This window comes from Aythya marila (genome assembly GCF_965140915.1).
Source record: "Aythya marila genome assembly, chromosome: 2".
NCBI lineage: Eukaryota > Metazoa > Chordata > Aves > Anseriformes > Anatidae > Aythya > Aythya marila.
The window spans coordinates 78859473-78876707 of record NC_139043.1 but is presented as its reverse complement, the minus strand read 5'-3'; the positions used below and the strand labels follow the sequence as shown (position 1 = coordinate 78876707).

The window sequence follows — 17235 nt, the reverse complement described above, 5'->3', positions numbered from 1 at the left end:
GAGGAGCTGCTTTCCTGCTTGATGAGCAAGAACTTTTTTCCCCTTTCCTGCTGGGTGTTAAGGTCATAATCTCTATTTGCATTGTACTGATTTGTTGCTATGGAAGAAGTGATCATGATACCACAGATGGTGATTTGTAAGCTTTTAATATGAACTTGTAGGAAAGAGGGAATTATGAAAGATCCTTCTCAGAAATATTATCTGCTTAGCCTACTCAAGTGAAAGGGTTTTGGTGCAAGGTGAATTATGAGATTCATAACTTCTGCCTATAGAGTGGATTTGGACATTGCACAAAAAATTACAATGCTTTCTTGACAGTTTTTTTTTTTCCTGAAGAGACCACTGTGTTACAGTAAATGATCAGAGATGCATTAATACTTTCCAAAGGACAATGTCTAGAAGTTGACAAATATGAAGTCTCTATCTGTTAGTGGCATTATCTATATTACAGTACTATGTAATTATAAGCTTGTTTTGTGTTTGTTTATGTTTTTGTTTTTTTTTCCCCTAGAATTTTTGTGTGAAAGGTCTTGAGCTGTTCTCTTCGTATCTATTCAAAGATATTTTGGAGCTCTATGACTGGAATCTTAAAGGTAACTTATACTTACTGGAAAAAATACAAAAATAATTAGTGGCAGCTTCAGTAAATAGGTCTGTTTTGCCATATTCTTTTTTAAAGAAAGAAAAAAGTGGGGAGTGGTCTCAATAATAGTCAAATGCTGTACTAATTGAGAGTAACAAACTTCTGCTTTCTTCTTTGAGAAGTTGAAACTTATTAAGATTCATTATTGTGGGTTATATAAAAAATGCAAAAGTCACACCAAAGGTATCAGGTAAACTATCCTCTATTTTTATAAGCTACCAAATAATTACTCGTGCAGTATTTCTCTGCAGTCATCTTACAAAGCAGTGTCATACAGACAGCCACAGAAGGGTAAGTTATTATAGCTGATTGTTTTGAACTTGAAAAGATGAAAATGTGTTCCTATGAAGACTGACAAAGGAGAATTTCAGGAATAATCCCTCCCTTGGTCTAAAAGAAAACCAAGACAATTTCAAAGGAACTTCATTTCAGAATCTGTAGGTGTGTTTTGTTGTCTTCTCTTTGTCTACAGAGATGCACTCTGCACTTGTATGACACTTGTACACTCCTTTGTTTAACTATATTCTGTGTAGCCTTCTTTGGCTAAATATATTCAAATAGTAATGTTTCATATCCCTGGTTTTGATTTTATTTTTTTTGTTTTAATGCCAGATACTTACTGTTCTTGTTTTCATGTAAAGCTTTGGATAATGAAATAGGAAAGGAAAAACACAAAACAGCATAATGGAAATTTCTGTGTTATATTTGTTGTAACAAGGAAAAAAAAAACAAACAAAAATTGCTAATCAAAAACTAGTGTTTCAGTCTATAAGACTGAAGTAGATTAGCTATATAAAACATTTTTTTTTCCCCTGTATCACTGTTTGAAATAGAGTGGTATGTGTTTTTGATTATTTTTTTTAAGATATTTCAATTTCATTTGATTTTGTCCACTAGGATGAATTTATCAGAAGTTGATACTTTGTTCCTCTGAGCATTTTGATACTTTTCTGTCAAACTTAAGCCCTATCAAATGTAATAATTGTTCATTGATTTCATCTGAGGCAAGCATTCCTTTTTATTTTCTTTTGTAAATATGTTGCTGCTCATTAATTTTCTATGTGTTTTTTTCATCTTTAAGGACCTTCACTTGAAGATGATGCTATTTCCTGCCCCAGATTTCATTTCATGCCGCGATTTGTGAGGTTCCTTCCAGGTAATGGAGTAAGATCTTAAATGCATTGCACGTTGATCTGGTGCTTCCATCTGAAGTCTTTCATACTCACTGATGCTGTGCATGGTTTACTCAGCACCAGTATTGTGATAGACAGGCCAGGTCTTGCATCCAGCTTTTGTCTGCCATGTGGTGACTGTAGGCAGTGCTGGGTCCTTCTTGACTTGTCCTGTGATGGAGCTGTGGGATTTGGGTAGTGCTATTATTTATTCTCACATATGAAACTGAATTTCATGTCCCTTCTGCTCCTCAGGATGCATGTCATGCAATTACATGGAAATTATTGGTGTGCAATTTTGAGGATCAGCAAGCTTGGCACTCCTGAGCATAGGTTTCTCTGTGTCTTTCTTTCTCTTACCTTAATGTAAGCTGAGACCTTGCAGCAAGTACTGAAAGGCAGAAAAACACCATTCCAGTGCAATTCAACCCCAGCCTGCCAGCCAAGGACAAGCTCATGTGGAGAGTTGTGCTCAGTTTGAGTGAACAGCTTTTACAAGCATTTAACACATCCGAAGATAGTAGGACAGACTTTCAGTTGACATAAATGTCATGGCTCCGCTGAAAATGCGTCCTGCTGAGATTCTGTCAGTGCCTGTTCCAGGAGGGTTGTGTGGAAAGGAGGATGTGCTCAGCTGCTAAACTGAGGGTGCAGATGAGATGTGGCACAGCCTACGTCAAGAGGGCTGTGGCCTGGAGGTGCTCTCTGCTTTGGGCTTTGGAACTTCGTTGTGATATTAATTAGAGCTGCAGCTAAATGAGGTTTGGCTTGCTACTGTGGAGAGTACTGATGGCTAGATTACTATGTTTCTAATTGTTGTTCCTTCCTGGATACACAACACTATTCAATCAGAAGCAGAGCTCTGAGGCTTGCTAGCAAACATTGATTTGGTTCTGCTGAAGCAATTTACAAAATAAGCCATCAAGCCACATGTGGCTGATTAACTTGACCTCATCACAAAATGAGAACAAGTTTGACCTGCCTGGATTGTGTAGCTCAAGGGTGTTTTCCAGTTACTTTGGGGTTTTTATACTCTGATTTGTTTTAGTTTTGAAGTCAGCTCTTTCTGCACTGTTGGATTGTTTATTGACAGGGAGAGATAAGTCTCTCTAACATGTATTCCTGTGTGACTTCTTTGCAAGGTTCCCAGGCCTCTAACTCTTCAAAAAAATGTATTTTTCCTGATGCTTCTACATATATAGTTACCTTCTAGAATCTTTATGCTAAATGTATTTTTCATTAAGTATACATTTAATGTATGTCCTTGAGATTTTTAATTTTCAGAAAATGGGAATCCATTTTCCTTCAGGTGTTTGTGGTACATTATTTGTGTCTATTCAAAGATAATGATACATTGGTGCAGCAGATCTCCCCATGCATCCATCAACTGCCTCCTTAAAGATAGAAATGAATTGGTGACTTCCCATTTCCCCCTACTTTTCTTTCTTATCTTTCTAACATGGTCTAAAAATGTGAAGTTTAGGATGTCAGATTTTCTATGTGGGATACTTAGAGACAGGCCTTGAGGTAGCTCTGAGCTTTGAGATAATCATGTCAGGTGTGCTGAGTGCCAGTGGTGTATAGCATGCAGAATAGCTGCTGTATTGGATTTTGTCATAGATTTTTGATGAAGAATATATTGAAGATTAAAATGATAGAAAACTGTTTTCAATTCCCAGCTACTGCATGTTTTGACCCAAGAAAAGTCAGGTCTCTGAACTACTGCTGTTTGGCACAGCTGTCTCTAGCAACCTGTTCTTCCTGTAAAGTCGTCAGTGTGTAAGGCTACACACTGTCAACTAGTTCATATTGTAAGATGCAGCCCATGTCCAGCAATCACTGAAACAAAGATAAAAGTCACATGAATTGAATCTCTCTTTAATGTGAAGCAAAATTTTACATTAAAAAATGTCTCTGTAGCTCTTCAGAAATATTTTCTGTTTCCATTGGCGTTTGGGGTATGTTTTACCTGTTTTTAGGTTCTAAGAGCTTGAATGAGGTCAATTATTCTAACAGGTCAAGTTATATTATTCCTTTTCATCTTTCCTGTTAAAGGAAAAGTGCTGCAATCCTAGCTAGAGTAGGAGGAGTTCTTGTTCCCCTGCGTGTCTTGTGAAAGATGTCTTGCACAGTGCTGCTGTACGTTGTGGTTTTGCAAAGCTCTTCGTGTGTGCCTGGAATCACATTCCTTATGCTGTGGCATTATTCCTGTATCACTTGAAAGCTTTACTTTTTCTATTCCTTATTGTGTGTATAGTAATAAAGTACTCTGTAGCAGGACTGTAATGATCTTGCATCCCTTGGGAAGGGAAATGAATGTTTATATTTCTGAAGGGTTAAAACTTGAAGATGCCTTCATGACTGGAGTTTAACCCCTGGTTTTGGTACAAATCTCTGTGACCTCCTTCTTTCAAATTCAGTATGTCTGCTCATATGAGTAAGAAGGAAGACGCGTGACTAAAGTGTTTTAATTTTGAGTTTGAATTAGGGTGGTTCAGGCTGGATATCAGGAAAAGATTCTGGACCCAGAGGGTGGTTGGGCACTGGGACAGGCCCCCAGGGCAGTGGTCACAGCACCCAGCCTGCTGGAGTTCAAGAAGCATTTAAACAATGCTCTCAGACACGTGGTCTCATTTTTTTGTGTGATCTTTTTGGGACCCAGGAGTTGGACCCAATGATCTTTGCGGGTCCTTTCCAAGTTGAATTGGATTGTGTGAACAGACAGTGTCTTCTGAGTGGTGGTCTGTCAGGACTATCATTCATCTTTTGCTGTTAACATCTGTATCTGACTGCCTGGATCTGGTCAGATGTATATTATACTGTGTTAATTCCTTGCAAGCGGTCTTTGCTGTGCATGTTTCCAGGGGTCTCAGAAGAATTTAGCAGTTTTCACATGCGCTCGATCCATTTAGTGACAGAAGACAGCATGAGGCTCTTTACCCTTCATTACTGCAGGTGCAGCACATAAGCACTATAGATAAATTCAATATACAAGGATAACTTACTACATTCATCCAGAAGTATCCTGTAAAATTTTGAGTGTTCATTAAAAAACCTGCATAAATGCCTAAAGGCTTTTTAACTTGTGTTGTAAAAGGGATGATAAGTGTGAAAAGGAAGACGTCAATGGACAATGTAGCTGATTTGTTCTGCCTCCTCATTTAGAAGTTTTTCAGGCAAGTTAGAAACTTCAGCATTCAGTGAGATGAAACTGTTATTCTTGCTACTGTTAACATTATTGCTTCCAGTTTAGCAAAGAAGTGTTTATGCATGTGTACTATTCATCACTAAAACATTTGCCTTCTTATTTGTCAAGTTGCTTAAACATTTTGCATTTTATTTTTCTCATCTGAATATTTTATGTGCTGCATATTTTCTTTCCTTTATGCTTTAGGACTGAATAACTGAAATGCATTTTATTTATGTTTTTAAGATGGAGGGAAAGAAGTACTATCAATGCATCAGATTCTCCTCTACTTGTTACGGTGCAATAAAGCTCTGGTGCCTGAAGAAGAGATTGCTAACATGCTTCAGTGGGAAGAGCTGGAATGGCAGAAATATGCAGAAGAATGCAAAGGGATGATCGTCACCAGCCCTGGCATGGTAGAATAAATAATTCTGATTCATTAACAAGCCAATGACATGTGCATTTATTGTTCTGAAGAGTCTGCTGCAGTCTGAATTGTAAAGGGCAAAGTTGACCAGTGACAGCTGCAGATTGGTATAGGAACAGTTCGCTAACTTGTTCCAACCCTGGGGAGATTTGTACCCTATGCTGTGCTACCAGTGGGCTGGTTTCCAGAGAAGCGCCGTTTCAATGTGCACATTAGAAGGAGTAGCTATGTTTTAAGTATAGGGAACAGTAACTTGCTCCTCTGCTTTCATATTTTCTCTAACAGTCTTGGTGCATGATCTTGTTCTGTTTTCACAGAACCAGAGAATTAGTAATTATTTGCTATTTTCTTTCATGTTCCTCTTTTGATTCCCTAGCTCTGTTTAATACTCTCTCTATAGATGCTGCCCTGAGTATTGAAAAGTTTTTGCCTCTGTGCTTTCTCCACCCCCCATCATTTTTTATGCTGCTTTCACAAGGAGAAATTTTGTGTATTTAATTGAACACAACTATTAATTTCCAGTGACAAACTTGAAACCTAAATGGCCTTAATTTCTGGAACAGTTAGCATTTAAAGCATAAGTTCTCAGCTTCTTTCAAATCCCGTATATATGCAGATTTAGTCTATTTTTCTAAATTTTGTACTTAAGGGATGCGGGACACAAGAATTACATGATGTCTACTAAAAACTGCGGACTTCCGTTTGCATGGATTGGCCAGCATCACAATGATGGTATCTCAATAACAGGCATGTTTTAGACCTCACATTTTAAACTGACATGCAACTTTATATGTTGTAAGACCTTCCTTTCTGTAGCTTCATTTTCCACTTTTATTGCACAACATATGAGAGGATAAAAATGAATTGGAATGATGCTTAAAGGGAAATTTTGTGTGCTGACTGAAGAACCTGTTCCCAGACTGAAGCCATGACACCCTTCTAGATATACATACATCAAGCCTCTATTTTTAAGTACGGCAGCATTACATTTAGTAAATTACCTTAAGGTAATAATAATTTATCAGATTATTTTCCCCTTCGTTTCACTGAGTATTTTTTTCTGGCTAAAACTTCCTACACTGAAAGGAAAATAAGACCATTGTGGGAGTGTGAAATACAGAACACGTGAACTCTCAGTATGGAAAGCCCTACTGGAGGTGGTTAAAATGAAGGTAGAACCTTGTAATATAAATTGTTAGCCTTAATTGCTTAATTTAACATTGCCTGTGGTTTCTGTGATACAAAGTACTTGGTAGTATGCAAGTTTTCAACATCTTAATGGCATATCTTCAGTGGTTTGGCTGATGATATGCTGACTTCAGCTAGCTGAAAGCTTGCTCTTTTTTTCTTTAGCGTGAGGGTATGTCTGTATGCTCCTTTTGTGCATCACTCAAAAAACTAAATGCCTTCATGCACAAGGCAACACAGTTTGAGTGGTAGTGTTAACTTTGATTTCCCGTGATTTTTATTGACAAACTTTGTGTTCTACAAGATGTTTTTAAAGATGTGTGTGGACATCAAAATATGTAAGCATAAAAGAAATCTGCAGTACTTTGAAACGTTGTCATGTTATAATGTCACCCTTGGAACATGTTTTTCTCTCAAGATTGCAAAGATTTTTTTCTTAGTTTGTGGATTTTTTTCAGTTCGTTGCAGCATATTCTATTGACAATGAAAGTGAAAAATGGTGTGAAAGTGTTTTCTGTGCATTTTACAATGTTAGAAGATGAAACAGTTCTAATAGAGACAATGTGAAACTGTTTTAGTAAAAGACAACTTCTAAATTTAATTTTATGCATTTGACACGACAGAGTAAAACCACTAAATTTTATTTTGCTGCTTTCCTCTGCTGTGTCACTTCAGAAATAATTTCTCTTGTGAACAGACTTTCGAAGTATTTTCTTTTTTAAAATGCGGTGTATATATGTATGATGGGGGAATTGATTGGCATATGTCCCATTTAACAACTACCAATAAATAGTTCACCGTTATTTAAAAGTAATTTATTCATAGTGCTTCATTAGTTCAGTAAAAATTTGTATTGGAAGAGATTTAAAGGTTCAGATTTTAATCCTTTTTAATACTTCACTCTTTTAAAATGCTGCTGCTTTTTCTGCCAGTACAAATCCATATATTCTTAACATATTTCGGTACTATATCTGGATATATCTTCACATGTCTAGCATGTGGAACATATAGAAAAATATTGCCTGTAGCCTCAATATATTGATTTTTAATCCGTTTATTCAATATACTTCTTGTTATGTATTCTGTTAACCATATTCTGCCTTCCAGATTCTCAGAGAAATTGTTGTGAAGCAAGGCTGCTTTCTTAAAGAAAAAAGGGTGGGGGGAGATTCCTCATTTCCTCATTCCTAATGTCAAGGGGGCAAGGGGAGAATGGGACAGCAAGTAACTTGTGTCAAGTTCAAAAAAAAAAAAAAAAAGAAAAAAAAAAAAAGAAAAGTTTTTCAATTTATCTTTCTGCAAAACTCACAAAACCTCAGGAATTTCAGCTCTGGATTAGAGATCTAATTTATACGTGCTAGAAATCCTTCCTGTTTTTCATTAGACTTTGCTGTCCTATTCCTCTTTTATTGGAAGTGCTGTGAGGAAACCCTTTTTCATCTCTTTTAAACTTGCCAGCATGAGCAACTTTTTTTTTAGTGGGAAGATGTAGCTATGTTCTGCCATCATGCCTAAAGGGAAGCTGATAAGTATTTTTCCCTTGGAAAATGTTTCTCTATCTGAAAGTCCAAGTTTTAGGTAATCTTTTTTAGAATAGATTGGAAGTTTTGCCACCTGAGGAGGTTTGCCTTCATTTCTAGAATAGGCTTTGCTTATCCATGCAGAAAATGATTCCTGTGAACAGTTCTTCAAAGGTGGTTTGAAGGGTGAAAGCTTTGTTCTTGACACAATTTTTATTGTTTTGTGAAGAGAATGATGGGAGCTGTTTTTGTAACTCTGAAACTTGTCTTTGAGAAATTCACAGTGCTGAATTAGAAGTTTTGAGGTGCAGGTAACTAGAAGTAATGCCCTTTTTCTGAAACCTCAGACAAGCAGAAGGTATCGGCCTCATACATCTGATTGCAAAGTGGGGAGTTAGCAGGCACATAACAAAGCAGCTTGGGAGGTAATGGAGAAAATATTTACTTGAAGACAAGCTGCAACTTCAGCCGAATTCTTTTTTTAATGTTAGATGAGTGATCAAGAGCTCTGTAAGCAGCATGTCATCTACAGTGACGCGTAATAACTCATTTTCTGCATTTTTAAAGGTGAAGTGAAAGTCACCTTCTCTTATGCTGTCCTTTTTAACCAAAAAAAAAAAACCTTCTGTTTTGAAATGTAAAAAGGACAAAAGTCTCCTTAATATACAAAACTGGATTCCTCATTATATGCATCAGCCTGGGAGCCTTTTCTAAGAGTAGCATGATGTTTTTTAAATTTTTTATATCACTTAGTCTGTGTGATTTGATCTAATAATTTCTGCACTTACACTGGGAAATAAGGACTAAATCAGAGAGGTAACCTGACCTTAGAGAAGTGCTCGGGCTTGGGGGAGCCTGAATGCCAGAATGCTAATCCTGACTTTATTTCCAGCGTGATGCTCAACCGAAGAAAGCTGCTTTAGGTTCTCAGAAATAATAAAACTGTAGATTTCCTAACTTGCAAAATGAAAATAGTCTTCCCTTTTTTCGCTGGGAGAGCTAAGTTAATTAACTTTGTTTCAGTCGTTGCCATTGCCAAATATTGATTATAATATAAATGATTAGTTTTACGTGCATTTTAATAAGCTTGGAATATTGCTGCTTCGTGGTTCTTGGACAGTGTGGGCTAGAGGCAATAAATTTTTCATGGAACTGTTGTCAATTAGGTATATTTTGTTTTTCTCCTAGAAACCCAGCTCAGTTCGTATTGATCAACTGGACCGCGAACAATTCAATCCTGATGTAATTACTTTCCCTATTATTGTCCACTTTGGGATACGACCTGCTCAACTCAGTTATGCTGGAGATCCTCAGTAAGATGCTTTTCCTTCCATCTTCCATTCAGAAACTCATTACTGTTGTCATTTGTGACTTAAACAGGGCTTGTTTATGTGCTTACCAAGTCCGATACAAAGCTTAGTGCTTATGGGATTGGACACTAGCTTTTGCAAATTAGAGAATGAGGTGTAATTTCTTCTAGATTATTTCAGGATCTTCTCAAGTAAACGTGCATGCACATGCAAGAACAGTTGTGGGTTGTTATTTTTTTCCAGAGAACAGTTTTAACGGGAAAGAAGGAAAACACATCCTTCCTCAGGCTCTGCAGTATGTGGACTTGTGAGCTAGAGGACATGTTTAGACCATTTTGTTTAGCAGGCCTGAGTGAACCTACCTTTTGTAAATTTCTCAAATCACTGCTTGAACCTTCTTAGTGTACTGACAGGAAGAAGATTCCAGGTAATCACTTTCTGAGTGCTGTTGTACATTATATTAAAAAAAAAAAGACTGAATTTCTTTTTTCTTCCAAGCATCTACATGACTTGATTAGATGCTCTTCAGGTCTTACGTCTATTAATGTATAATGTAGCCATTTCCTGTTTGCTTTCTTCATGGCACTTACATTTCTCTGCACCCTGTCTTCCTTCTTTGTCTTTTTTTTTTATGGCCTGAAGGGTTGAGTCTGTCTGCTGCTTTTAGCTTGGAAGATTTTGCATTCACTACTTTTGCATGTACCTTTGTTCCTGTGTCTATAAGGATAGAAGAGTGAAAAGGGAAGCAGAACTTCATGAACAGCAGGGAATACTGTTTCATTATGGATTTGTGTAGTGGCATAAAAGTTGTTGCTGGGTTTTATTCTAGAAGTCTAGAAGTTTTTTGTAACTAATGACATTTTCAGGGAATTCTTCCATTGACTCACAGGTCTGTTTTCTGAATGATGACAGAAAATAAACCCCAGCTCTTCTGCATGTATAGTTAAGGTTAAGTTAAGGTTGTCTCTTTCCTCTTACTGATCAGTGCTATTTGACAACATTGAATTTCACCTGCAGTTTTGAGGCCCGGTTACTCCAGTGTGCATGTATGACACACATTCGTCTACAACTCTTTGGGGATTTTAGATTTAATATTCTGAGTACTTCTGTATCATCAGCAATTTTTTTTTTTTACCTTAGTGTTTTCACTCCTTTGGTTGTCAAGGATGTGTATAGGAGTGCTCTTTTACATTTATTTTCAGCAAATTATACTTTTTTAGTCTGAAAGGCTTGTGACTTAGTATTACAGATTTTGTGAAATTCTGCACAATATTGACCTCTTTTTATTAACTTTGATAACCTGAGAATGGGGAAAAAGCTGATATGTGAACTTAAACTTGCATGATAAGTCTTGCAGATAAGTCTCGGGGGTGAAAAGAGTGGGTGCTTATCCAGACAGTAACAAACTCTGTTGCCTAAATTTCCATCTGACTAGACCATCCCAAAATGCAAGTAGGCAAGATGGCTGGGTAAAAACCAGGAACCTTATGTATGCACTAGCCACAGAGAACTTGGCACTGTAGGGCATGAACTGAAGCTTAATTTCACTATTCACAGAATGCTTGTGTTGCTTGTGACTCATAGGCCTTCTCTTCATGTGCTTCATTAAAATGTTTCAGCCAGTGTAAGGACAGACGCTTCCTGGAAAATATTAATACTTCTTGGTGAGCAACAGGGGAATCTCATGCAGATGAGGGAGTCTTCTGCCTGAATTGAGATGTTGCACTATGGGGAAGTCTTTTCAGCAGGCACGGGTGGCCTTTTGGTGAGGATAGGTGGGGATCTGGGAGACCTGGGTTCTCCCCTGAGCTTTGCTGTTCACCTCACATTGCACCCAGATGCCTCCTCTATGTTGCGGTGTCTGCGTCAGTAACAACTGTAGGGATGCTGTCACCTTTCTTGGAAGATGCTTTGAGATCTTTTGAGCAAAAAGATGCTTGTAGATTATCCATGTCTGTGTGAATTCAGAAGGCCAAGCTCCAAGACGCTTCTGTTATATCAACTAAAATACTTGTTTTCTGGTTTTGTCCTTCAGATACCAAAAGCTGTGGAAGAGTTACGTGAAGCTGCGTCACCTGCTGGCTAACAGTCCCAAAGTCAAACAGGCTGATAAACAGAAATTATCACAGAGAGAGGTATGCTGGGCCTTCCCATATCTGATAATTGGGCACAGTAATTCAGGATGGAGTGAAGCTGTATAAGTGCCCTTTTTATGGAAACAATAGAAATCCTTCGCAAAAGGTTTTCTTCTGAGGCTGTTAATACAGATTTTATTTTTATCTTTTCTTGTTAGTGAATGGATTTTTTTCATTTTTTCCTTTTATGCAACTCTCATACTACTTCAAGTTTTTTTTATCCAATTACAGAAATGATCTTTGTGGAGCCATAACTTCTTTACAGCCCTTGCCTTTAATGGCTTCAGGAATTAGCATAAAGAAGGACTTTTCATTTCAGAATGCTCTTTTAAGCGTCTCATCATTTTAAATATTCCTCTTTTGAGATTAAAAACTGTCATGCTTGTGCATAGTTTTAAACTAATTTATTAGACTATCTTAGTGAATTCCTTAAGATCTTTGAGTGGTAACAGAACATCTTAAACAGTTGGGATAATCCGGTTGTTCTTAGTAATATTTAATGATAGGTGTGTGTATGAATACTTTTTCCCCCAGAGTGATGAGCAAAAAGCAATTCCAAAGTGTAAATGCTCAACCAAAATTAGAAAAATAGTCACCTACATGTAGACAAAAGTAGCCCACTCTAAGGTATCCATCATCTAAGGTTTTACACTGAAGCTTTGCATTTGTCTGGTGACTTGTCTGTCAGACACTCTACATTGGACAACTTATATAAATAATTCAGAGAGGAGAAATGAACTTCTTTGGCACAGGATGGATGGTGGTGTGGTTTTATTTATAAAAAAGCCAGGCCGTTATTTTAATTGCCTCTAATTTGCTAATTCTGTGTCCGTGGTTATGGTAGCTGTAGCTGTTTGACACCCTGTTTGGTTTTGTTACTACTGCAAAGCATATTATGCTGTTGCATGACAAAGAGTCTTAGTTGATGTTTTATTTATGCTGGTGTTAAACAAGCCCTTAGCTTCCCTCCCTGTAAACGTGTGGAAAAAAAAAACAGGGTTACAATTCACCAGTGCCACAATTTTTAAGGAAAAAAAAAAAAAAAGGACCCTATAGGAGATGATTTTCTTTGCTAGAGCTTTCCATGCTCAGAGGAGAGCAAGTGGAAGGGAGGACCGTTGTGTTTTGGACATGTTTTTATCAGTGGCTAATGGATGGCTTGTGTAAAATGGTGGTGGATTTGTTGTAGGGGAGTGATTGTTTAGCTTCAGAAGATAAAAATGTGGTGGTATTTACAGTGTGGTGTTCTGGTCTTTGTTTCTAGACTGTTTAGGATGATGGGTTTCTCAAGTTGTTGTCTGCAGTCAGAGAGAGGTGTGGGGCTGAAGAAGAAGCTTTACATGAGGATAACCTCTGCATTCTGCTAATGGAGGTGTCAATAACACAGTAGGAGCTGTAGGGCTGCACCTAACTGGTGCATGTGCTTTTAAGGATTGAGTCATGAGTAATGCTGGAGTGCTCCTGAGCCCGTCAGCCTGAAAGTACAGCGAGGTCTCATGAGCACTCTAGTGCTAGTGTTGGAAAACACCCGATGGCACGGCCTTGAAATGCAAGTTTTAGGCAGTGCCCAAGGGGTGCGGTGCTGTAAGCACCTCTGCCCTCGGTCATTCACCACTTGCGATTGCATGATGTTATTTGTGACAAGGTCATGCGTAGGGGCTCTAACCTGACTTTGACTTCTTAGAGCAGATGCATAAGTTGGGACCCTAAGGCTCACTTTGAAGGCAGTTAAGAGAGAAACGTGTTTTCTGAAGCAGCTTATCCCCCTTCACTGCATATGAACGGAGCCTGGGCTGACTAGCATCCTATGCTAGACATCATAGTACTGTCTAGAAACAGGTTTGACTAAACTGTTTGGGTAGATGTGCCTCTTGGAACCATTCTGTGAGTTTCTCTGGAGCAGAAAGCACAGCCTGTTCCTGCCCAGAGATGCTCGCTGGCTTCAGACCGGGAACTGGGAAGGGATGGCTTTGAGCGTGTGCCCTGTAGGGAGAAGGAGAGGAAGGATGAGTTGCAGCTTTGAAAAGTTTTCTTGACTGAAGAGGGAAGAGCTCTGGGGGGTGTCTTTACTTTAGTGCATGCTGCATACTGCAGGGGCTCTGTAGTATTGGAACCAAAAGATCCTGGTCTGGAGGGGATTTATTTTAGTGGTTTTTCTTTTTCATTCCATTTTTACAGAGAATACTTTTTTAAAATGGCTCTGTCAGAGAACCTAAGTACCCATTTCATAGCTTATACAGCCAAAAGAACTGTTGTGCAACATCAAACAGTCTGTGTTGTTTTTTTTAAACGTTTAAAGTACCTTTAATTTAATTGTAATAATATTGGTAGATTTCATCATAATAGGCTCCAGGACCAGTGAATGCTGACCCCTTTCCCAGACTGGTGGTACTGACAATAGTGTTATGATGTAGCTGGGGTCATGTAACAGGATTTCTGTTATTTAATCTGTTGAATACCTTATTCCTACTGAATTCTTCAGACTGGGAATACTCACGGACATAGACTTGAAGAGGTTGTTATGCACAATGGTAAAGAAGGTTCTTTCGTTATAAAGATGTTAGCTTGCTTGTGTATGCACAACTTTGGAAGGTACAGGTAGAGCTAGTTTGTTTTGTCATCTACAACAAAAAATAGTCATATTTATCTTCTTGGTCTGACAAACTCTTTTGTCTGCATTGTATTCCATATCCACCATGGTCTGTGGCTGGCAGTTACAAGAGTTACAGTAGTTTTAGAAACCATTTGCCAAAAGTGAACCTTAAATATTGCGAATGCACGTGCTTTCTTTGATGCTGCTTTGCTGTAGAAAGTTCTTCACAGGAGCTGTGTTTTCTGCCTGTCTAGGAAGCACTGCAGAAAATCCGGCAGAAGAACACGATGAGGCGTGAAGTGACTGTTGAATTGAGTAGCCAGGGATTCTGGAAAACAGGAATACGCTCCGATGTCTGCCAGGTGACTAAACTGCAGAGATGCATGATGTATTGTTTTTCTCCATTGCTGCCACTTACCTCCTGTAAGAATTTGCTATGGTTCTGTGCTGAAGAACCAACCACTGGAAATTAATACCTTTGCCTCAACATGATCTGTTGCTGTAGGGAGCTGTTCTAGCCCCATTCACGCACACACACACACCTTCCCCAAGAAGCTATTTTATAGGTGTAATTTTCCAGCTTGCTACTCTTGACGAGCACAAAGTGGGGCAGGCATGGGAATGATAGGACTCAAGAATGGCGGATTTGAGACCTGGAGGTCTGAAATGCAGTAGCCTTGACTTCTATCAACCGTATGTTGAGTCAAGTGCTGAACATCAATGCTTCTTCATCAATTGGGTTGGTATTAGATATTTTTAGCTTAAGATATCTTTATATTTAGAGATTTTTTTTTTCTTATTGTAGTATAAAGTGTTTTTTTTACTTGAAAGAAAAAGAATCAAACATGGATTAAAAAAGGGTGACACTCAGTAGGAAGATCTTTCAGATAAGTTAATGTTCTAAACGCATGAAACTTTCAAGGCGCAAATCTCTGCTGGATCCTAATCCCAAGCAGGTGGCAGCCACCTACTTTGATTACAAACAAAAGGTTTAAATATAATAAAATGCATTTGTCTAACATTGTATTAGCAAAATTCAAGTAAGTGTATCAGCCAAATAAATATACTAGTAGTATAATTGGGTTATTTTTGCTGTTTCAGAGATGTTGATTAAGAATTACAGGCTAAAAAAAATATCAATATTAATGGTATGAAATAAAAACTTAGGGGTGACTTGGGAAAGGTTTAGTTAGAAATCCTGTTGATGTATTGGAACCTTGGTAAGGCCAGAGGGGGCATTTGAATGGGAGAAAAATGCTAATAACTAAAATTGCTTTTTTTTTCCTGTGTGAAGTACTTACTTTGATTCTACAGTTGATTCTGAAGTCAAAGAACAGTTGAACAGTATCCTCTCACGTAGCAGAGGAAATTTATATCCCCTTTCTATTTTTTGTTGTAAATTGGATCTGTTACAAGTTAAGGAAACAGTATAAACTTCTAATTTAGGAGATTTGAAAGTTTTTTTCTTATTCATAATAACTTTTAAGATTCAACTTTTAATGTATCATTGGATATTTTTTGTTCTCATTTGCTGTTGAAGGATAGCAAATCACCTAAGAGCTATGGGAATAAAACTGCACATCTGCAGCCAGAACATCTAAATCAGGCAGTTCTACAATGAAAGTCCTTTGATTTTTTTTTTCTTTGAGAGGTCAAGAGTAGGCAGACTGTAAATCTGTAAAAATGAAAGACTGCTATTGTTGCTGCATGTTTTTTTCTAAATCAGACTAAACCTAAATACATGTAAATTAACTCTGTAGGTAGACCTAAAGTGCAGTAATTTAAAAATACTGGCTTTCCTTAGTGTTTAAAAGGATTATAGATTAGAAGATTGAAACTTAAGTCATTCTAACAGTTTAAAGTTGCTCCAAGTTCAATGCAGCTGTTGTAACACTCGTCTTTGTGACTTCAAGAATGAACTTCTTGGAGGGAGGAATAAAGGCGAGTGAAATGTTTTGAAAATGTGCAATGGCTGTTTTCTGCCAGGCTTACTTAACATTATTCAGTAGGTGAAATGCACTTCTTGGTCACTGAGGACTGAGATGGGCAGCACTTACTCTTCAGACTGGGTCCCACCATGAAGATACCCATCCATCATTGCCTGTCCTGCTCCTCAACAGCTGCATTAGGTGTTCAGGGAGAGAAATGATGCATTTCAAAATACATCAGTTTTTCTGACTCTTCTTGGTAGCTTCAGGTCAGAGTTGCACTGGCAGCTTGGCTCTTGCCAAGCTAGGGGACAGCCCTGGGGACATCTGGGAGAGTCCTCTGCCTTGCAATGCCAGCTGCAGCAAGAAAAGAATAGGCAACAAAGTCTAGAATCATATACATAAAAGTTACTAGTATATTTATAACCAGATTCAAGTACCAAGGTTATGGGGTAACTCCTGTAGCCGTACAATTTAAAGAGAACTTTTTAATCACTAGCCATTCTTGAGCCTAATACAATTTTAAAGCCTACATTTCAGTTTCTTATAGAGATAAATAAAACATCAGAAACATCAAATAGCTGTAATCCATCATGACACACATTAATTGAATCAATCAAGTATTTAGTGCTATGAAAGCAGCAGTTTGTCAATATAACTACAAGAGTCAAATTAAAGACCTTCTACGTGCCTCCCAGGGAGATGCCAATTCCTCATTCACTGCAGAACAGCTGATACAATCTGAAGCTTCTTATTCCAGTCTCAGACTTCGGGCCATATGTATTGGTTGCTCAGTGAAAACAATATCAAACCTTGCTTTGCTGTCTGGCAGCCTGCGGAGGGGAACATAGAGGCAGGGAAGCAGAGTTGTCCTGTGAAGCAACATTTTTACTTACTGTAACTAATTTCTTCCATGAAACACAAATGTGAGTTTATGTGGAGATAAGAGGTGTGTTCCCCCAGCTTTTACATTACCCAAAAACTCTAAATGAGTGACATGAACAAAATAAAGTTTCATTTGGACATGCTTGTTTTGCTTCCTGTGGTTTTGCATTTTCCTGCTATTCGGAGATCCAGAGAGCCTCTTTCTTGCTGTTAACTAGTTGTTTCCTTTGTTACCTTTGTTACGTGT

At 37.9% G+C, this 17235-nt stretch overlaps 1 protein-coding gene across 1 annotated transcript in view; it reads left to right on the top strand.

Annotated features, from left to right (window-relative positions):
- DROSHA (drosha ribonuclease III) overlaps positions 1 to 17235 on the top strand; it is a 70798-nt gene that overhangs the window by 18844 nt on the left and 34719 nt on the right. Inside the window, exons 11-16 of the mRNA XM_082752322.1 lie at positions 512 to 593; positions 1725 to 1799; positions 5249 to 5418; positions 9326 to 9450; positions 11483 to 11582; positions 14430 to 14537. Coding sequence (XP_082608448.1) covers positions 512 to 593; positions 1725 to 1799; positions 5249 to 5418; positions 9326 to 9450; positions 11483 to 11582; positions 14430 to 14537 — 660 coding nt within the window. The remainder of the gene's footprint in view (positions 1 to 511; positions 594 to 1724; positions 1800 to 5248; positions 5419 to 9325; positions 9451 to 11482; positions 11583 to 14429; positions 14538 to 17235) is intronic.